Source organism: Nanorana parkeri, unplaced genomic scaffold (genome assembly GCF_000935625.1).
Source record: "Nanorana parkeri isolate BGI_ZX_2015 unplaced genomic scaffold, ASM93562v1 scaffold344, whole genome shotgun sequence".
Taxonomy (NCBI): Eukaryota; Metazoa; Chordata; class Amphibia; order Anura; family Dicroglossidae; genus Nanorana; species Nanorana parkeri.
The window spans coordinates 511,397-526,431 of NW_017306612.1; the positions used below are offsets into that span (position 1 = coordinate 511,397).

General features: G+C 47.5%; 1 protein-coding gene across 1 annotated transcript in view; it reads left to right on the plus strand.

The window, feature by feature from the left end:
* Positions 1-258: 258 nt before the first annotated feature.
* The window catches only part of TRIP11 (thyroid hormone receptor interactor 11), a 39,387-nt gene continuing 24,610 nt past the window's right edge, over positions 259-15,035 (plus strand). The window contains exons 1-8 of the mRNA XM_018558522.1: positions 259-283; positions 371-481; positions 1,626-1,892; positions 2,167-2,235; positions 4,363-4,524; positions 7,914-8,030; positions 8,447-11,434; positions 13,287-13,427. Coding sequence (XP_018414024.1) covers positions 269-283; positions 371-481; positions 1,626-1,892; positions 2,167-2,235; positions 4,363-4,524; positions 7,914-8,030; positions 8,447-11,434; positions 13,287-13,427 — 3,870 coding nt within the window. The 5' untranslated portion in view covers positions 259-268. The remainder of the gene's footprint in view (positions 284-370; positions 482-1,625; positions 1,893-2,166; positions 2,236-4,362; positions 4,525-7,913; positions 8,031-8,446; positions 11,435-13,286; positions 13,428-15,035) is intronic.

Here is a 15,035-nt window from a genome sequence, read left to right on the forward strand (position 1 = left end):
GGGATGAAGAACGTATCGTTTCCCTGGTCTCCTCTCCTCCCCCGACCTTCTGATCCTTCAAGGGGCAGCACATTGATGAAGCCATCCCTGGAATAGTCCTTTCTATAAGCGTGTTTACAAGGGCAATGCAGAGCAATGTAGTCCCGGCCTCTAATTCATTTACTGTAACACAGGAATGTTCAATCTGTTGTGTGTTTGTCTGTGTTTTGTTCTAGAAGTGGGCGGCGGCGATGTACCCAAGTTCAGAGACCATGAGGGACTCCAGGCTATGCAGAGGTCGGAGGTCAGTGATGTCAGGTCACGTCTTTGTTGTTGTCGGCCGGAGTAATGCATTTCCTGTTTCTTACTTCCTCTGGTGTCTCCTGTACAGAATGAGAGGCAGAAGAAATTCTATGTAGAGCTGGAAGATAAGCTGGAGGCGGCGGAACTACAAGTCAAGCAGCAGAGCACCGACTACAGGAACCGGCTGCAGCAAAAAGAGGTCGGAAGGCTGACGACATTGTAAATCCCGATCTCTATCGTTCATCTTCACATCTGGGGGGTTTAGTGGTCAGATGGCAACATTGTTATTTATCCTTTTATGTAGATGAGAAATTCTGATCTGGTTTACAAGGCCGATCACTCCAGCATCAGCTTTTGAACATTTGGGGGCTGATTTTATAACCTTCATCCTATCTACATGGCACTACCTCCACTAGATGGCACAGGGGAGCATAGGAAATTCCTAACTAGTGCTGGAAGTACCATGCAAGCGGCATCCTCCCAGCAGAAGGGTTATAAATAGGGATGCACCGATACCGTTTTTTCGGTATAGAGTACCGATACTTAACGTTTGGTACGCGTCGCTACCAAGTACCGATACCGGTCCTACTGCTGGCATAGAGCCAGCTTCCCTGGCTCCATGTTTTCTGCCCGGCTTGATTTGTGCTTACTCGTCCCAATACTTCGATACCTTCCCCGATACCGGAACCTCCGGTCAGAGGAAGATTTCCTCTGACCAGCAGTGCCATAGGGGAACATGGAGCCAGCAATCAGGAAGCTGGGCAGCGATTAAAGACCCAGCTTCCTGATTGGCCAGGAAGCCGGCCTGATGCTGATTGGCTGAGAACTGGCTGTACATTGGGATTGCCTTGACATCAGCAGAGCATTGCTGGGAAATCTCATCTGTAATCTTGCGGGATCTCAGGGAAAGGCATTTTACCTCTCATGAGATGATGTGCATGGTCACATGTTCTGGTCACATGTGCCAGAAATCCAGGAAGTAAAAGGAGAGCTAGTAATCTGCCCTTAGTAGACATGGCCACTGTCAGAAGACTGGGGAAGAAAAGAGAAATAAGGATGCAAAGAATACAAAGCCGGCAATTATCTAGAAGTATCTGTCTGTAGATTGTCATCACTAAACATTTCTAAAGGTGTCTTTTGTTATTTGATGGATCTGGGTGAAGGTCCGCTTTGAGCACACTTGCATGGGACAGAATTTTCATTTAACTGACTTGTTTCCTGGAATTGCCTTTGCTGTATCATTGTTCGAGCAGTTTCAGACACGCGTCGCTTTGCTTTGATGCGTTTAGTTTGCACACAGCCCAGTACTCCCAGATTGATGAGAGTTTGTCACTCCTATTCAGGTGGAGATAAGTCATCTGAAAGCCAAGCTGAACTTGCTGCAGGATGAGGTGCAGAAGGCGCAGGTCTCGGCGCAGTTGTCTAGCGTCACTCTTCAAGCTTCCGACTCTCCGGCCTTCATGTCCAGCATTCCGCCCCCCTCTTCCAACTTCCAGGGGGACGACATGGACTTCAGTGATGTCATCTGGTCTCAGCAGGAAATCAACAACCTCTCCAGTGAAGTGGCCAGGCTGCAGGCGGAGGTGACCCACTGGAAGCACATAGCACAGGTGAGACCCTGGTGCTGAGCTCATTGTGTGCAATACAAAGCTTTAGCTTGGAGAGAAGAATGACTCGGTGTGTCACTTGTTTTGCTCATCAGTCCCTTCAGCCGCTCTGCACTTTGAAGTAAAGATGTTTTGGCAAATTCAACCATTTTGACCAGCAAGAAAAATCCACGAGCCAAAGAAATGTATCAGATTGTCATGGATACAGTGTACACAAGCATTGGTTTGTTTTTCCTCAACTTCTCATTCAAGTACATGTTGTTCTCTCTTTTTGTAGGTAACAAAGACTCCAGGCACACAGAGCCCCGACTTGAAGGAGGTTGGAGTGTTACAAAACACTATCAAGGTACAAGAGGCAGATCTTCTGTGTTTTAGAAAGCGGTGACGTTGTTCTAATACTGCTCGGCATGTGAACACCGAAATGCTGCAATATATTTGGCTGCTTTGAGATCTTCAATAATACAGCAAATCTTTCAGGACTCTCCAGGTTTTTTTTTTTCCTTATTCAAAGTCAACTTGTTCTTTGCCCATACTAAGGCCTCCTTTATAGGAAGGGCAACGAGGAGCCAGTGCTCACCATTTTTGTCTCATTGTCCTCCATCACTCCAAATCACTGTCAGACTGCTCTGGAAATACCCAATACTTCTGGGTGTCCAGCACCAGGGCTGTCCCCTGCCCCCAGTGCAGCACTTGATGCCTGTAGGTCCAGTCATCAGAAGAGTTCTCTCATTTTCTGTCCCTGGTAGGACCAGGTTAAAGGACTAGAAATGAGGTGAAGCCTTGGAGACACAGGCAGCAGAATCTAACAGTGGGTGTGCCCTATCCCTACGCCACATGAATCTAAGGGGAAGGTTTTATGCTTAAAGACTCCCCCTTTAAATGTGATCAGGCAAGGAACTTTAAAGCATTTACATTTTCTTACAAGAGTTGCGGGCACTGTGGAGAAATTCATCTTCAAGTTCTACAGCAGAAACACTGATATAATTTAAGTCATTCACTCCACAGAACTCCTGCTCTGTTTACTTTAGACATTTGATGGTTGCCAAGTCACTTCTATAAGTAGGGAGCAAGGTGAACTGAGCTGTTGAATCACTGCTGGGAGAGGGGAGTTAAGGGAACTGAGCTGCAGAGTCAATGCTGGGAGAAAGGAGTAGGCGGAACTGAGCTGCAGAGTCGATGCTGGGAGAGGGGAGTAGGGGGAACTGAGCTGCAGAGTCAATGCTGGGAGAGGGGAGTAGGGGGAACTGAGCTGCAGAGTCAATGCTGGGAGAGGGGAGTTGGGGGAACTGAGCTGCACAGTCAATGCTGGGAGAGGGGAGTAGGGGGAACTGAGCTGCAGAGTCAATGCTGGGAGAGGGGAGTTGGGGGAACTGAGCTGCAGAGTCAATGCTAGGAGAGGGGAGTTGGGGGAACTGAGCTTCTGAGTCAATGCTGGGAGAGGGAAGTAGGGGGAATTGAGCTGCAGAGTCAATGCTGGGAGAGGGAAGTAGGGGGAATTGAGCTGCAGAGTCAATGCTGGGAGAGGGAAGTAGGGGGAATTGAGCTGCAGAGTCAATGCTGGGAGAGGGAAGTAGGGGGAATTGAGCTGCAGAGTCAATGCTGGGAGAGGGAAGTAGGGGGAATTGAGCTGCAGAGTCAATGCTGGGAGAGGGAAGTAGGGGGAATTGAGCTGCAGAGTCAATGCTGGGAGAGGGAAGTAGGGGGAATTGAGCTGCAGAGTCAATGCTGGGAGAGGGAAGTAGGGGGAATTGAGCTGCAGAGTCAATGCTGGGAGAGGGAAGTAGGGGGAATTGAGCTGCAGAGTCAATGCTGGGAGAGGGAAGTAGGGGGAATTGAGCTGCAGAGTCAATGCTGGGAGAGGGAAGTAGGGGGAATTGAGCTGCAGAGTCAATGCTGGGAGAGGGAAGTAGGGGGAATTGAGCTGCAGAGTCAATGCTGGGAGAGGGAAGTAGGGGGAATTGAGCTGCAGAGTCAATGCTGGGAGAGGGAAGTAGGGGGAATTGAGCTGCAGAGTCAATGCTGGGAGAGGGAAGTAGGGGGAATTGAGCTGCAGAGTCAATGCTGGGAGAGGGGAGTAGGGGGAACTGAGCTGCAGAGTCAATGCTGGGCGAGGGGAGTTGGGGGAACTGAGCTGCAGAGTCAATGCTGTGAGAGGGGAGTTGGGGGAATTGAGCTGCAGAGTCAATGCTGGGAGAGGGGAGTTGGGGGAACTGAGCTGCAGAGTCAATGCTGGGAGAGGGGAGTTGGGGGAACTGAGCTGCAGAGTCAATGCTGAGCTCTGCTGGGAGGAGGGAGAGCTGAGCTGCTGAATAACTGCTGAGAGGGGAGCAGGGGGGGCTTAGCTGCTAGGAAAACGGAACAAAACCCATTGCAGAATGAAGTGGATATTATTTCTGTTGAGCGACTGAACATGGTCTCATTTCTGACACATTGCTGAACAAAGCCGATTTTTATTCCTTCCTCCACATTACAGGACCTGAAGGAGAAGTTGGGCCGTCACATTGATGAACACCAGCACGAGCTCTCTGTCTTACAAGATGCCCATCGGCAGAAGCTGGCGGAGATCACACGGAGACACCGAGAGGAGTTGGGTGACTATGAAGAGCGGATCGAGGAACTGGAGGAACAGCTGAATGCAGGTCTTTGCTTGCTACAAGTTTACAATGAATATGTGGTTAGGAGCACCTGAAACGGTCACCCCTCTTTTAAACTAAATTTGTGGCCTTTATTGAACAAGAACATTGGACACAGCCAGTGTGTTTCAGGGGACAAGTCTGCCCCCTCAGGGTATAAAAAATTGTTTATGGAAGAATCGGTGTCATTCCCTGGTAACCTGGATTGAGGCAAGTGTGTGGCTGAGAATGTTGGCGTAAACTGACCCTAGTGAGGACCGCGGATATTTTCAGCCTTAACTCTTCCTTTAAAAGGATTTTGATCGTGATTCTTCCGTAAATCGTTTTATTTTTGAACCCTGAAGAAAGCAGAGGACTGTCGTCCCCCCCCTGAAACTAATTGACTGTGTCAGATGTTCTGGTTCAATAAAGATCATAAACATCTCCAAGTGAGATGGGCACTCCTATATCGTCAGCAGCGTAGCACCAGATTCATATCCACATGCATCAGACTTCCATTTCTGGCATACCTCCCTAAAGGATAACACCCCCTATTTTGAATCTACCACTGTCACCTGTTTTCCTTGTCTTCTGTGGTTCAGGCTGTGATGTTTGTGCTGCCCACTTTTTTTGGACCCCTGAGCGCCCCTCCTACATGTAGGGGCTGCTGTGGGGAGAGCCTGTATTGCCCAGACGGCCTTTCCTGGTGGTCCAGTGGCAGCAGTGCCTGCAGAGATGAGTCCTTTGCAATCTCCCGGCAGCATGTGACCTCAGTTCCAGGTAGCATACCTCCTGTGCACTAGTGATACAGTGTATTCTTCGTGTCTAAATTAAGGCGTACTAATACATTGGACCTGGTTGTGCGGGTGACTACTTTACACTGAGTTCCATGTAGGGGAAGGAACTTTCGGGTCAGGCGCGTGGCAGAGTTCTGACCACTTGAATGCAGAAGGGGAGGGGCCAGGTTCGCACTGTAAATACCAGAATTTGATTTACTATCAAGCTGCTGCAATCCTTGTACAGCATTAAAAGAGAACTATGAGGTCAGTGTTTTTCCCCATTGTTCTCTTTAGGGTCACGGGAGGAAATATACTAACCTCCCGCCGTAAACCAAAGCTCTGTATATAGCGGGCTATTGCCCACAATATACTGAGAGCGCCGCAGCCGGGACAGATCCCAGAAATACTGTCGAGATCCACCCAGCTACGTGAGTGACAGCAGGATCTGCCGATCTAGAGACAGCCAGCTGTGCCCGCCCCTTCCCGCGTCTGTTCCTCCAGTCAGCGCTGATGGATCGGAGTGGGGAGGTGGGAATCCCTGTGGGGAGTGGTGACTGGCGGTCACCGCTCACTGCAGGGAGACGATGGAGAAGTGAGCGTATCCGCGGCATGTTTCTGCTCACTTCTCGATCAATAGAGCCGACCTGTGACAGCTTCTTTGTCACAGGTCGGATCTAACGAGGTGGAAGAGTGGAAATCCCTCACCTCATAGTTCTCCTTTTTAAGTCTGGCGGTGTGGTGCATGCAGATGTATTGACAAGGCAGGCGATGATAGGAGGAGAGTACAGTGTGAGCAGAGAGATTACTTCCATCAGTCTACTTGGCTCTTTCTCTGTCCAATCAGCAGCTGGGGGTGGGCAGATACTACTGTATTCCTTAACTGTAACATACATTGATGGCAGTTGTGTGGTGGGGTTGTAGAACTCTCAGGACTGGATGGACAGGAACACCTCTGCCTTTTATGTATTGCGTCTGTGGATTTATCCATCTGCCCGGATTTCTGCTTTCATTTTGCAGTATCGGCATCTGTAGTTCTGAATATTCATAGGATCTGTTCAATAGTTAATGTTTTGTGTTTATTTTCTCCGGAGGTGCAGATGGCAATTCTGTCCAATCCAAAATGTTTGAACTCCAGAAAACCCTCCGATCTCTCGAAGGAGAGAAAGCTGACGGCACGCTGAAGATCCAGGAGTTGGAGCGTCAACTGAGAGAGCTGGGTGCCGCCGTCTCTGCCGCGGATGAAGAGAAAATATCTCTGCGGCAGGAGAAAGCGTCTGCGGAGAGCGAGAGGAATCGTCTGGCTGTGGAGTACGAGAGGCTGTGCGCTGAATTGGCTGAACTACGGACGTCGCAAGAGTCTGACAGCCGGACGGAAGTCACCACTTTGCAGCAACAGGTCCTGCGCCTACAAGAGGCTCTGATTGGTACGAGAGTTTTCTAGTTTGTGTATGTGAATCCTAACGACCAACCAAAAAACCTGCCAGTTTTGTCCTTTGCAGTGTGTAGTGTCATCGCGGTAGGCTTTAACCCCTTTACGACCCTTGACGGTATAATGCCGTCATGACGTCTGAAGGGGTTAAACCGCAAGCCGCCGGGAGTCTGTTCAGTTTTGTAGAGCCGGCGGCCAGCGTTGCAGTGGAAGCAATTCTGGCGCCTCAGCTGCCACCAGATGGCTTCTACGATCCTGTAACCGGGCCACACCCCCGCCGTGTTTCCTGGGCTCCTCTGCCCCTCCTACGGGCCCAGGACCGGCTTAACGGGTGTTGACAGGTAGCTGGGTAGGAGATCCCCAGCTACCTCCCCGTTCTATGGGACCGGAAGCGACGCGTATTGCATTACTTCCGGTCCCATAGCTGTCAGTGCTCGGCTCCTGAAGCCCAGCTATAAGCTATTGGAAGTGTGATTTGCATCTCAGTGTAAAGGTGACACTTGGGCTCTTTTGGACCCCCATCATCACCTTAAAGAGGACCTGTCACCAGCAATATGCTATCACATGGGGGGCTTGTAAGCCCTCTTTACCATCTTGTCTTGAATTGTATTGTGATTGCAATGTCTTCGTTATATTGTAAAGCGCTACACAAACTGTTGGCGCTCTATAAATCTTGTATAAATAATAACTAAAGTTTTTACAAAAAATGTTTTAAAAATATTAAATGTAAAAATCTTATTTTTTCTTTTAAAAAGAGAACCCTGGGGTCAGTGTTTTTTCCCCATAGTTCTCTTAAGGGTCACGGGAGGACATATACTAGCGTCCTCCCGTGACCCAAAGCTCAGTATACCGCGATCTACAAGCATGTATTGATTTCCCCCGACATTCACTTCAATGTGCTCTATTTCATTTCAGATGCAGAAAAAGGAGTGAGCAGAGTTACGTCAACAGATCAGGTAATGCTAATTCCAGCGGTAGTAGATCTGAACCATATGATGGGATCCTTCCTACACCAGGATTTAGATCTGCGCTTCATGTTTGAGTCTGTTTTGTTGTGTGCGATTTTGCATTCTTGCATGCATTACTGAAGCCGGCCTCAGGTGTGCGCTGACCCGAATGTTCTGCTGACCTCTGTCTTTAGGAGGTGCTGCTGGGAGATGTGGATTGCGCAACTTCCTCCCAAGAGGCCGATGTCACCTGTGAGCAGCTGAGGAGAGACCTAGAGGAGAGCCAGAGGAGGCTGGAAGAAAGCTTTGCAGAAAAGGAATCCCTTACAACAGAACTAGAGGAATTGGATGGACAGAATCAGGAGGTGATGCAGGTACTGTAATCAAACATCCCCCCCCCCCTTCCTTCCTCATCCTCCTTTCCTGTCAGATTTTTGGGGATCTGCGCTTAGACATTACATTGTATGTGATAGGATGAGCGGGAAGTAAATCTGACCTCCGTCCTTCCCTTCACTCTTGCACAGCTGTACCGCCTCCTCTCCTGGACTGAAATGGCTTCCTCTGATATCACTGCACACTGGGAGCTTCTGAACTTTGGAATAACCTCTTTTCATGGTGGCTAATCTCCTCTAGGCATGACCTGTAGTTCTAATCTCCTCTAGGCATGACCCTCCATTCCCCCCTTTCCCAATACTCGCTCTGGTGAATTTATCCTTCAGTTGGGGTTGGTAATTAATCGGTTGGTAATGTATTGCCTGTGTGTAACCAGTACAACTTGTGTGTTTTACAGCACTTGGTGCTTATGAAGGAGCAGCTGTCCAGGCAGAGGGCAGACTCGGAGGCTCACGTGGCACAGCTGAACGAGGAGATACAACAAGCGAGAGAAAGAGACTCGGTTGCAGTTGCTGAAATCAGAAATTTACATGAACAGTTGCAGTCTGAAGAGGAGAAGCTGAGACACGCTGAAACCGTTTTCAACAATCTACAAGCAGAGAAATTGCAGCTTACAGTCCAGATGAACGAGTTACAGGAGGTTGTTAGAAATCTGGAATCCACAAATTCCAGTGTTACGCGGGAAAATGCAGAGCTTGAGGAGAGCCTGAAGCACACGAGGGAAGAGCTTGATGTGGCCCAACAGGAGTCGCTCTCTCAGCATGCGCTCCAAGACGACGGCGAGAGAGAAGAAGAGATTAAGAAGTTACAGCTTCAACTTTCAGAAGTCAGCCAGTTAAAAGAAGACTTGGAAAAAGAGATTTGTGACCTGAAGATGGAGAATGAGATGTTACTGTCAACCCAAGAACAAGCAAAGCTGCAACTGCAGGACGCTGTGGCTTCCAACAGCAAGGAAGCTTTGGAAAAACAGACCGTGATCGAAGCCCTCAGAATGGAGAAGAGCCGTCTAGAAACGGAGCTGAACCGACTTGAAAACAGACTTCATGAACAGGCTCAGAAGTACGAACGGACCATCCGTGAGCTTTCGAATGCCCAGAAGATGGACACCTCTGCTTTACAGCTGGAGCATGAACGCCTTGTTAAGCTCCATCAAGAGAAAGACTTCCAGTTAGCGGAGGGCAAAAGAACTGTAGAGCAGCTTGAGATCGATTATGAGGAGACCAAAGAAATGTTGACCAGTACCTTAGAGGGGCAGAAACAGCTCACCGATCTTATTAAAGAGAAGGAAAGTTTTGTCGCTGAGCTCAAGGAAAAGAATCTGGAGTTGCAAAGCAAGCTTGAAGATCAAACCAAAACGACAAAAGAATGTGACGTCTTAAGACGGAGCCTGGAAGAGAAGGAAAAACTTCTCGCTTCAATGAAGGAAGACAACAGCCACCTGAAGGAGGAGATTGAACGTTTGAAGGACCAGCAGAGTAGGTCCCAGCCAGTGGTGGACCCGAAGACGTTAGACATCATCACGGAGCTAGAGGCAGAAATAACGCAGCTGAATAAAGCCCGGAATAATTCCGAAGAGGAGCTGAAACTGCAGAAGAAAGCGGTGGACAAGCACAACCAAAACACAGCGCAGCTTCAAAAATCTCTTCAGGAAAAAATCAGAGAAGTCAACGAAGTAACGTCACAGCACAAGGAGATGGTGGACACGTACGAGAAACTGCTCGCCGAGAAAGACAGCGAAATCTCCAGTCTTCAACAGACCAACGAATTGATCAGCTCCCAGCTGCAGAACGAGCATCTCGTCCAGATGGATTCCTCCCTTATACTCCACGAGAACAAGACACAAACCATCAACAATGGCGACAACGGCACGGAGAAACACGACCTGTCCAAAGTGGAGATCGAACGGCTGGTCAAGGGCATCAAAGAGAAAGATATGGAGATTAAGATCCTAAATGAAAAGAACGTAAACCTGACCAAACAGATTGACCAGTTGTCTAAAGACGAAGTGGGAAAGCTCACTCAGATCATACAACAGAAAGACTTAGAAATACAAACTCTTCACGCCCGCGTGTCCTCGGTCAGTTACATGCAGGACGTCGTGTATCTTCAGCAGCAGTTGCAAGCCTATGCCATGGAGAGGGAGCAGGTTCTGGCTGTCCTAAGTGAGAAGACCAGGGAAAACAGTCAGCTTCGAACAGATTACCACAAAATGATGGATGTGATAGCTGCCAAAGAGTCGGCCCTTTTGAAACTTCAAGATGAAAACAAGAGGCTTTCACAAAGCCAAGAGGGCGGCAACCAGGAGATGTTTAGGGAGACCATCCAGAATCTCTCCAGAATAATTAGAGAGCGGGACATTGAGATAGACGCCTTGAGCCAGAAATGTCAGACGTTGTTGACCGTTCTCCAGACTTCCGGCACGGACAATGGCAGTGAACTCGGAAGTGTCAACAGTATTCAGTTTGAGGAGCTCTTGCAGGAACGGGATAAGCTCAAGCAGCAGGTGAAGAAGATGGAAGAGTGGAAACAGCAGGTGATCACCACCGTCCAGAACATGCAACACGAATCTGTCCACCTCCAAGAGGAGCTTCACAAGCTTCAGGGTCAGATCAACAATGACAGCGATTCTAGCTCTAAATTACACGTAAACTACAATCACCTCATTCAGAGCTATGAAAACAACGAGAAGAAGCTTCAAGGTCTCAGCCTCGAGTTGAGTAATGTCCAAAGCAGCATCGGAGAGCTCAACACTACAAAAGAACGTTTACTCGGCCAACTCCAGGTCAGGAAATCTGCTGCGGTTGAAGTGGAGACTCCTTTGGGGGCATCTCCGGAACAGACAAGTGGTGATTTGGCAAAGCTCGTTCAAGAATGTGAACAACTGAGGATTCATATTCAAGAGAGAGATGCCGCCATCCTGACCCTTCAAGAGAACAACCATCGTCTGTCGGAATCCATGGCCAAAACGTCAGCGCATGGTCAGAGGAGCCAGGAGGAGGCCACCTTGGAGCTCAAGCAGGTGAAGGAGAGAAATGAAGTCTTGCATAAGTCTCTGAAAGAGAAGGACATTATGATCAAAACGAAGGGTGACAAATTAAACTCCACCAGCGAAAACCTGAGGAACAAAGAGAATGAGAACGAGCTGCTGAAGCAGGCCGTCACCAACCTCAAAGAGAGGGCTCTTATTTTGGAAATGGAGATCAGGAAGCTAAAAGAAGAAAATGACAAAGTGGTGGCCAAAGAGAAGGAAAAAGAAACGGAGTTCCGAGCATTACACGAGACCAACATGCAGTTTTCCATGCTCCTCCGAGAGAAGGAATTCGAGTCCAGTTCCATGAAGGAGAAAGCATTGGCCCTGGAAAACCTTCTTAAAGAAAAGGAACAGGTTGGTCCTGATATGTTTCGTATACGTTTGCATACGTGTCGGTAAAAGATTAAGAAAGAGTTGAAGAACAGGTTTTATGTTTTTGTGCCGAGCATTCTCAATCCTTTCTGGACTGTATGCAGGACAAACATTCTAAGTGTAGGAATCCCATGCGGCTCATCAGAGTAAAGATGATTTATAAACTAATGTAGAAACAGAATCGGAGGGGTCTAGGAATAAAACGGGTCAGAGCAGAAACCTTGAAGTATCTGTTCTTAGGCACATCTCATTGAAAGAAACAGTCAACAGTTGTCTGCACATGGCCTACACCCCCAGGCTTTTATACTCTCTGCTGAAGCATCCCCACCTGTCTAGACTCTGGGGTTGGAGCTTAGACAGGGGTATGATGTCAGTGTTCAGGACTGGTGATTAGCTCCTTAGGCCCAACAATGTCACATGTGGAAAACAAAATTGGAAAATTGGATTCAGTCCCCTTCTATGCTGGGTTCGGTCCCTCACTTGCTGGGTAGTGCGGATGGAGACACAAGAAAAAACCAGGGGGTGAAGTCAATTGGTAAGCAAGGGGGGGTGGGCTTCTGAAACTCACCGTTGGGATAGCGAGGGCAAGATGTCAGCGACAACGGTGTGGTGGGTGACATCTTGCCCTCGCTATCCCAACGGTGAGTTTCAGAAGCCCACCCCCCCTTGCTTACCAATTGACTTCACCCCCTGGTTTTTTCTTGTGTCCCCATCCGCACTACCCAGCAAGTGAGGGACCGAACCCAGCATAGAAGGGGACTGAATCCACCGCTCGACTCCACAGCTTTACCCCACCCAGGGGGTTACATACAAACGCTCACCCAGCCACAGGTGAGTCCGCTACTTTTATTCCAGCTCCTCTCAACCACATTTATTTGCACTAGGTAGTGGCGCTTCCGTTTTCCACAGTACACATGTCGGACACCCCGGTCTGAACTCAACGGAAGCTGCACACCCGCATAAATTAGGAGAAACACCCCCTGTTCCCATTTTCCAAAAAAAACCCTCACGTTCCAACCGGTGCTCTCAACCAGCACATCCGGTTACCTTCCTCTTTCCCCGCCTTACCCCTGACGAGCGCTACACACGGGGCAAAACTCCTAATTTTCCAACAATGTCACATGGAGAGGGTCATGCGCCCTACCTTACCCAAAGCCCTACTCCATTAATTGCTGACTATGGGACTGCAAGTACTCCATGCTTTTGCACCACGTTCTGCTGTTCCCATTACAGGAGCCTCTGCACATGTCTGTTAACACTACCACATGTCTGTTACGGTTATTGTTCACACATAGGGACAGGAAGAGGGACACAATTCAGAAGACTGTCAGGATCGCTAGGTAGTTATAAATGATACAGAATAAGGTAAAGGTACAGAAAAACACACAAATTGCCCTTTACAGTTTAGAATTGTATGAAGAAAACATTATATACACTTAAGTACAGTTTACTGTGTTTAAAGTAGAATTAAACCTTCTTCTTTTTTTTTTGCATATATCTAGTGCCAGCAAGCAGGAGATGTATGCAAAAACATTTTGTTTTAAAAGTTACCAAACCGGTTATTACTTACCTGTGTCTCTGCCGCTTGCTCCCGTCTGAAGATAGGCGGGACTCCTGGAAAGAAGATGATCGGATCAAGAGCCATCATTTAAGGTAAGTCCTTAAAGCAGCATTGGGGGGGAAATCTGACTTTAATGTCACTTTAAGCTCCTTCTGGTTGCATTGTATATAAGACGCTAGTAAACATTCACCTATTTGGCGTTGAGTTTGTCTCTTTTGGTGAGATTCTTCTTTAGTCGTTTTTGCTGGAATATTCATTTGTTTTCTTTCTCAGGGAAAAGCCGGGGAACTCAACCATCTGTTGAACGAAGTAAAGTCCATGCAGGAGAAAGCCATTTTGTTCCAGCATGAGCGGGATCAGGTTATGTTGGCGCTCAAACAGAAGCAGATGGAAACTAGCGCTCTCCAGAATGAGGTGGGTGCTGGGATCATGGCGGGGTGATGCACCAGTCGGTGTAGAATATGAGCCCCTCTAACATGGAGAGGTACACGGGCGAGTTCATAACGCTAGTTGGTGTGCGGCAGGCGAGGTGATCGCCGCCTGGCGGGTGATTCTCTCATATGAGATTAACCAGTTCAGCTCTCGCGCCTGTACACCTCCCATGGACCAGAACTCATCTTATATATTCTAGGGGCCAGTTTATTTGGCAATAACTTTAGAAAACAAAATCATACACCTCCTTGTTGTGGGGTTTTTGTTTTTTCTTTTGGTGATATTGTTTATCCATTTTATTTTTTTATGCAATCCACAGACGAGATCATGTCCTAAAGCTAAAAAGAGAATGCACCTTTTTTTCTAGTATTGGTGTTTAAAAAAAATTGTTAATGTAAATAAAAGTATCACTTGTATCATTTGTCCCATTTAAATAGACACTAAAATTTAGGATTCTGCACTGGAAATGTGTTTACAAAATTAAAGGCTTTTTTTTTTTTTCTGCAACCCTAAAAAATTTAAATACAAATAAAAATTAGAGATGTCTCGATACCACTTTTTCAAGACCAAGTACTTTACCTCAGGTACTCGTCGATACCAATTACCGATACTTTTTCTTAACCCCTTCATGACTGAGGCCCTTTTTTCCATTTTTGCACCCATTTTATAAACATTTTTTCTAAACCAACACAGACTGATTTTAGGGCAGTTTCTCACCAGCACTGAGCGCAGATGTCCCCCGGGGGCTGAGCGCAGATGTCCCCAACGGCATGTGGATCTCTGCAGGGCTCTGTGGCTATGCTGTGGAGAGTGGATCGGGCTAGTGCCGGCTCCCAGGGGGAGACACATGAAAATGCCTGGTATCGGTTAGGGTACCTGGTATCGGTACCTCCCTAATGAAAATATAAATGAATGGAGTTACACACCCAGGAACAAGGCATAAATACTTTGTATTCTATTAGATAAGGTACAAAAAGCATTTACCAAATTCATGCAATATACAAAAATCCACTTTAGATCCCATAGTGCTTACATGGGATCCATAGCACATGCAAAAGAGCCACATCGCATGCAAAAGATCCATAGCACATACATGTGCGGACAAAGAAAGTCCAATAAATGGTCCAACAATTCAAGCATAACCAAATAGAAATGAATGATGACGAATGAGGCCCCAGAACTACCCAACGTTTCATCCCTTTCTCAAGGAAGACCTTCGTGTGCTTCTACCCCGAGTATATGTAGAACGGCCCTAAAGGAAAAAAATGAATAATTATTTAAAAAGTTAGTAATTAATGGATAGAAAAATAGAAATAAACTAAGATTATGAGACACATTGTGGGGAGGAAAGGGCTAACGAGGGCTGATTTGGGAAAACGAATGGTTTATAAGGGGTTAAATAGGAACACAACCGTAAATACATCACTATCAATGTTGCTTTTGTATTCAGTCTGAACAATGCTCGTCAACAATGGGGGGAAATTCATAATAAACGGAGCAGACAGAATATGGAGCAGTTGCAACCAATAAGCTTAACTTAAACTGAAGAGAGAAGCCGATTGGTTACTAGGGGCAACTACTCCAAACCCC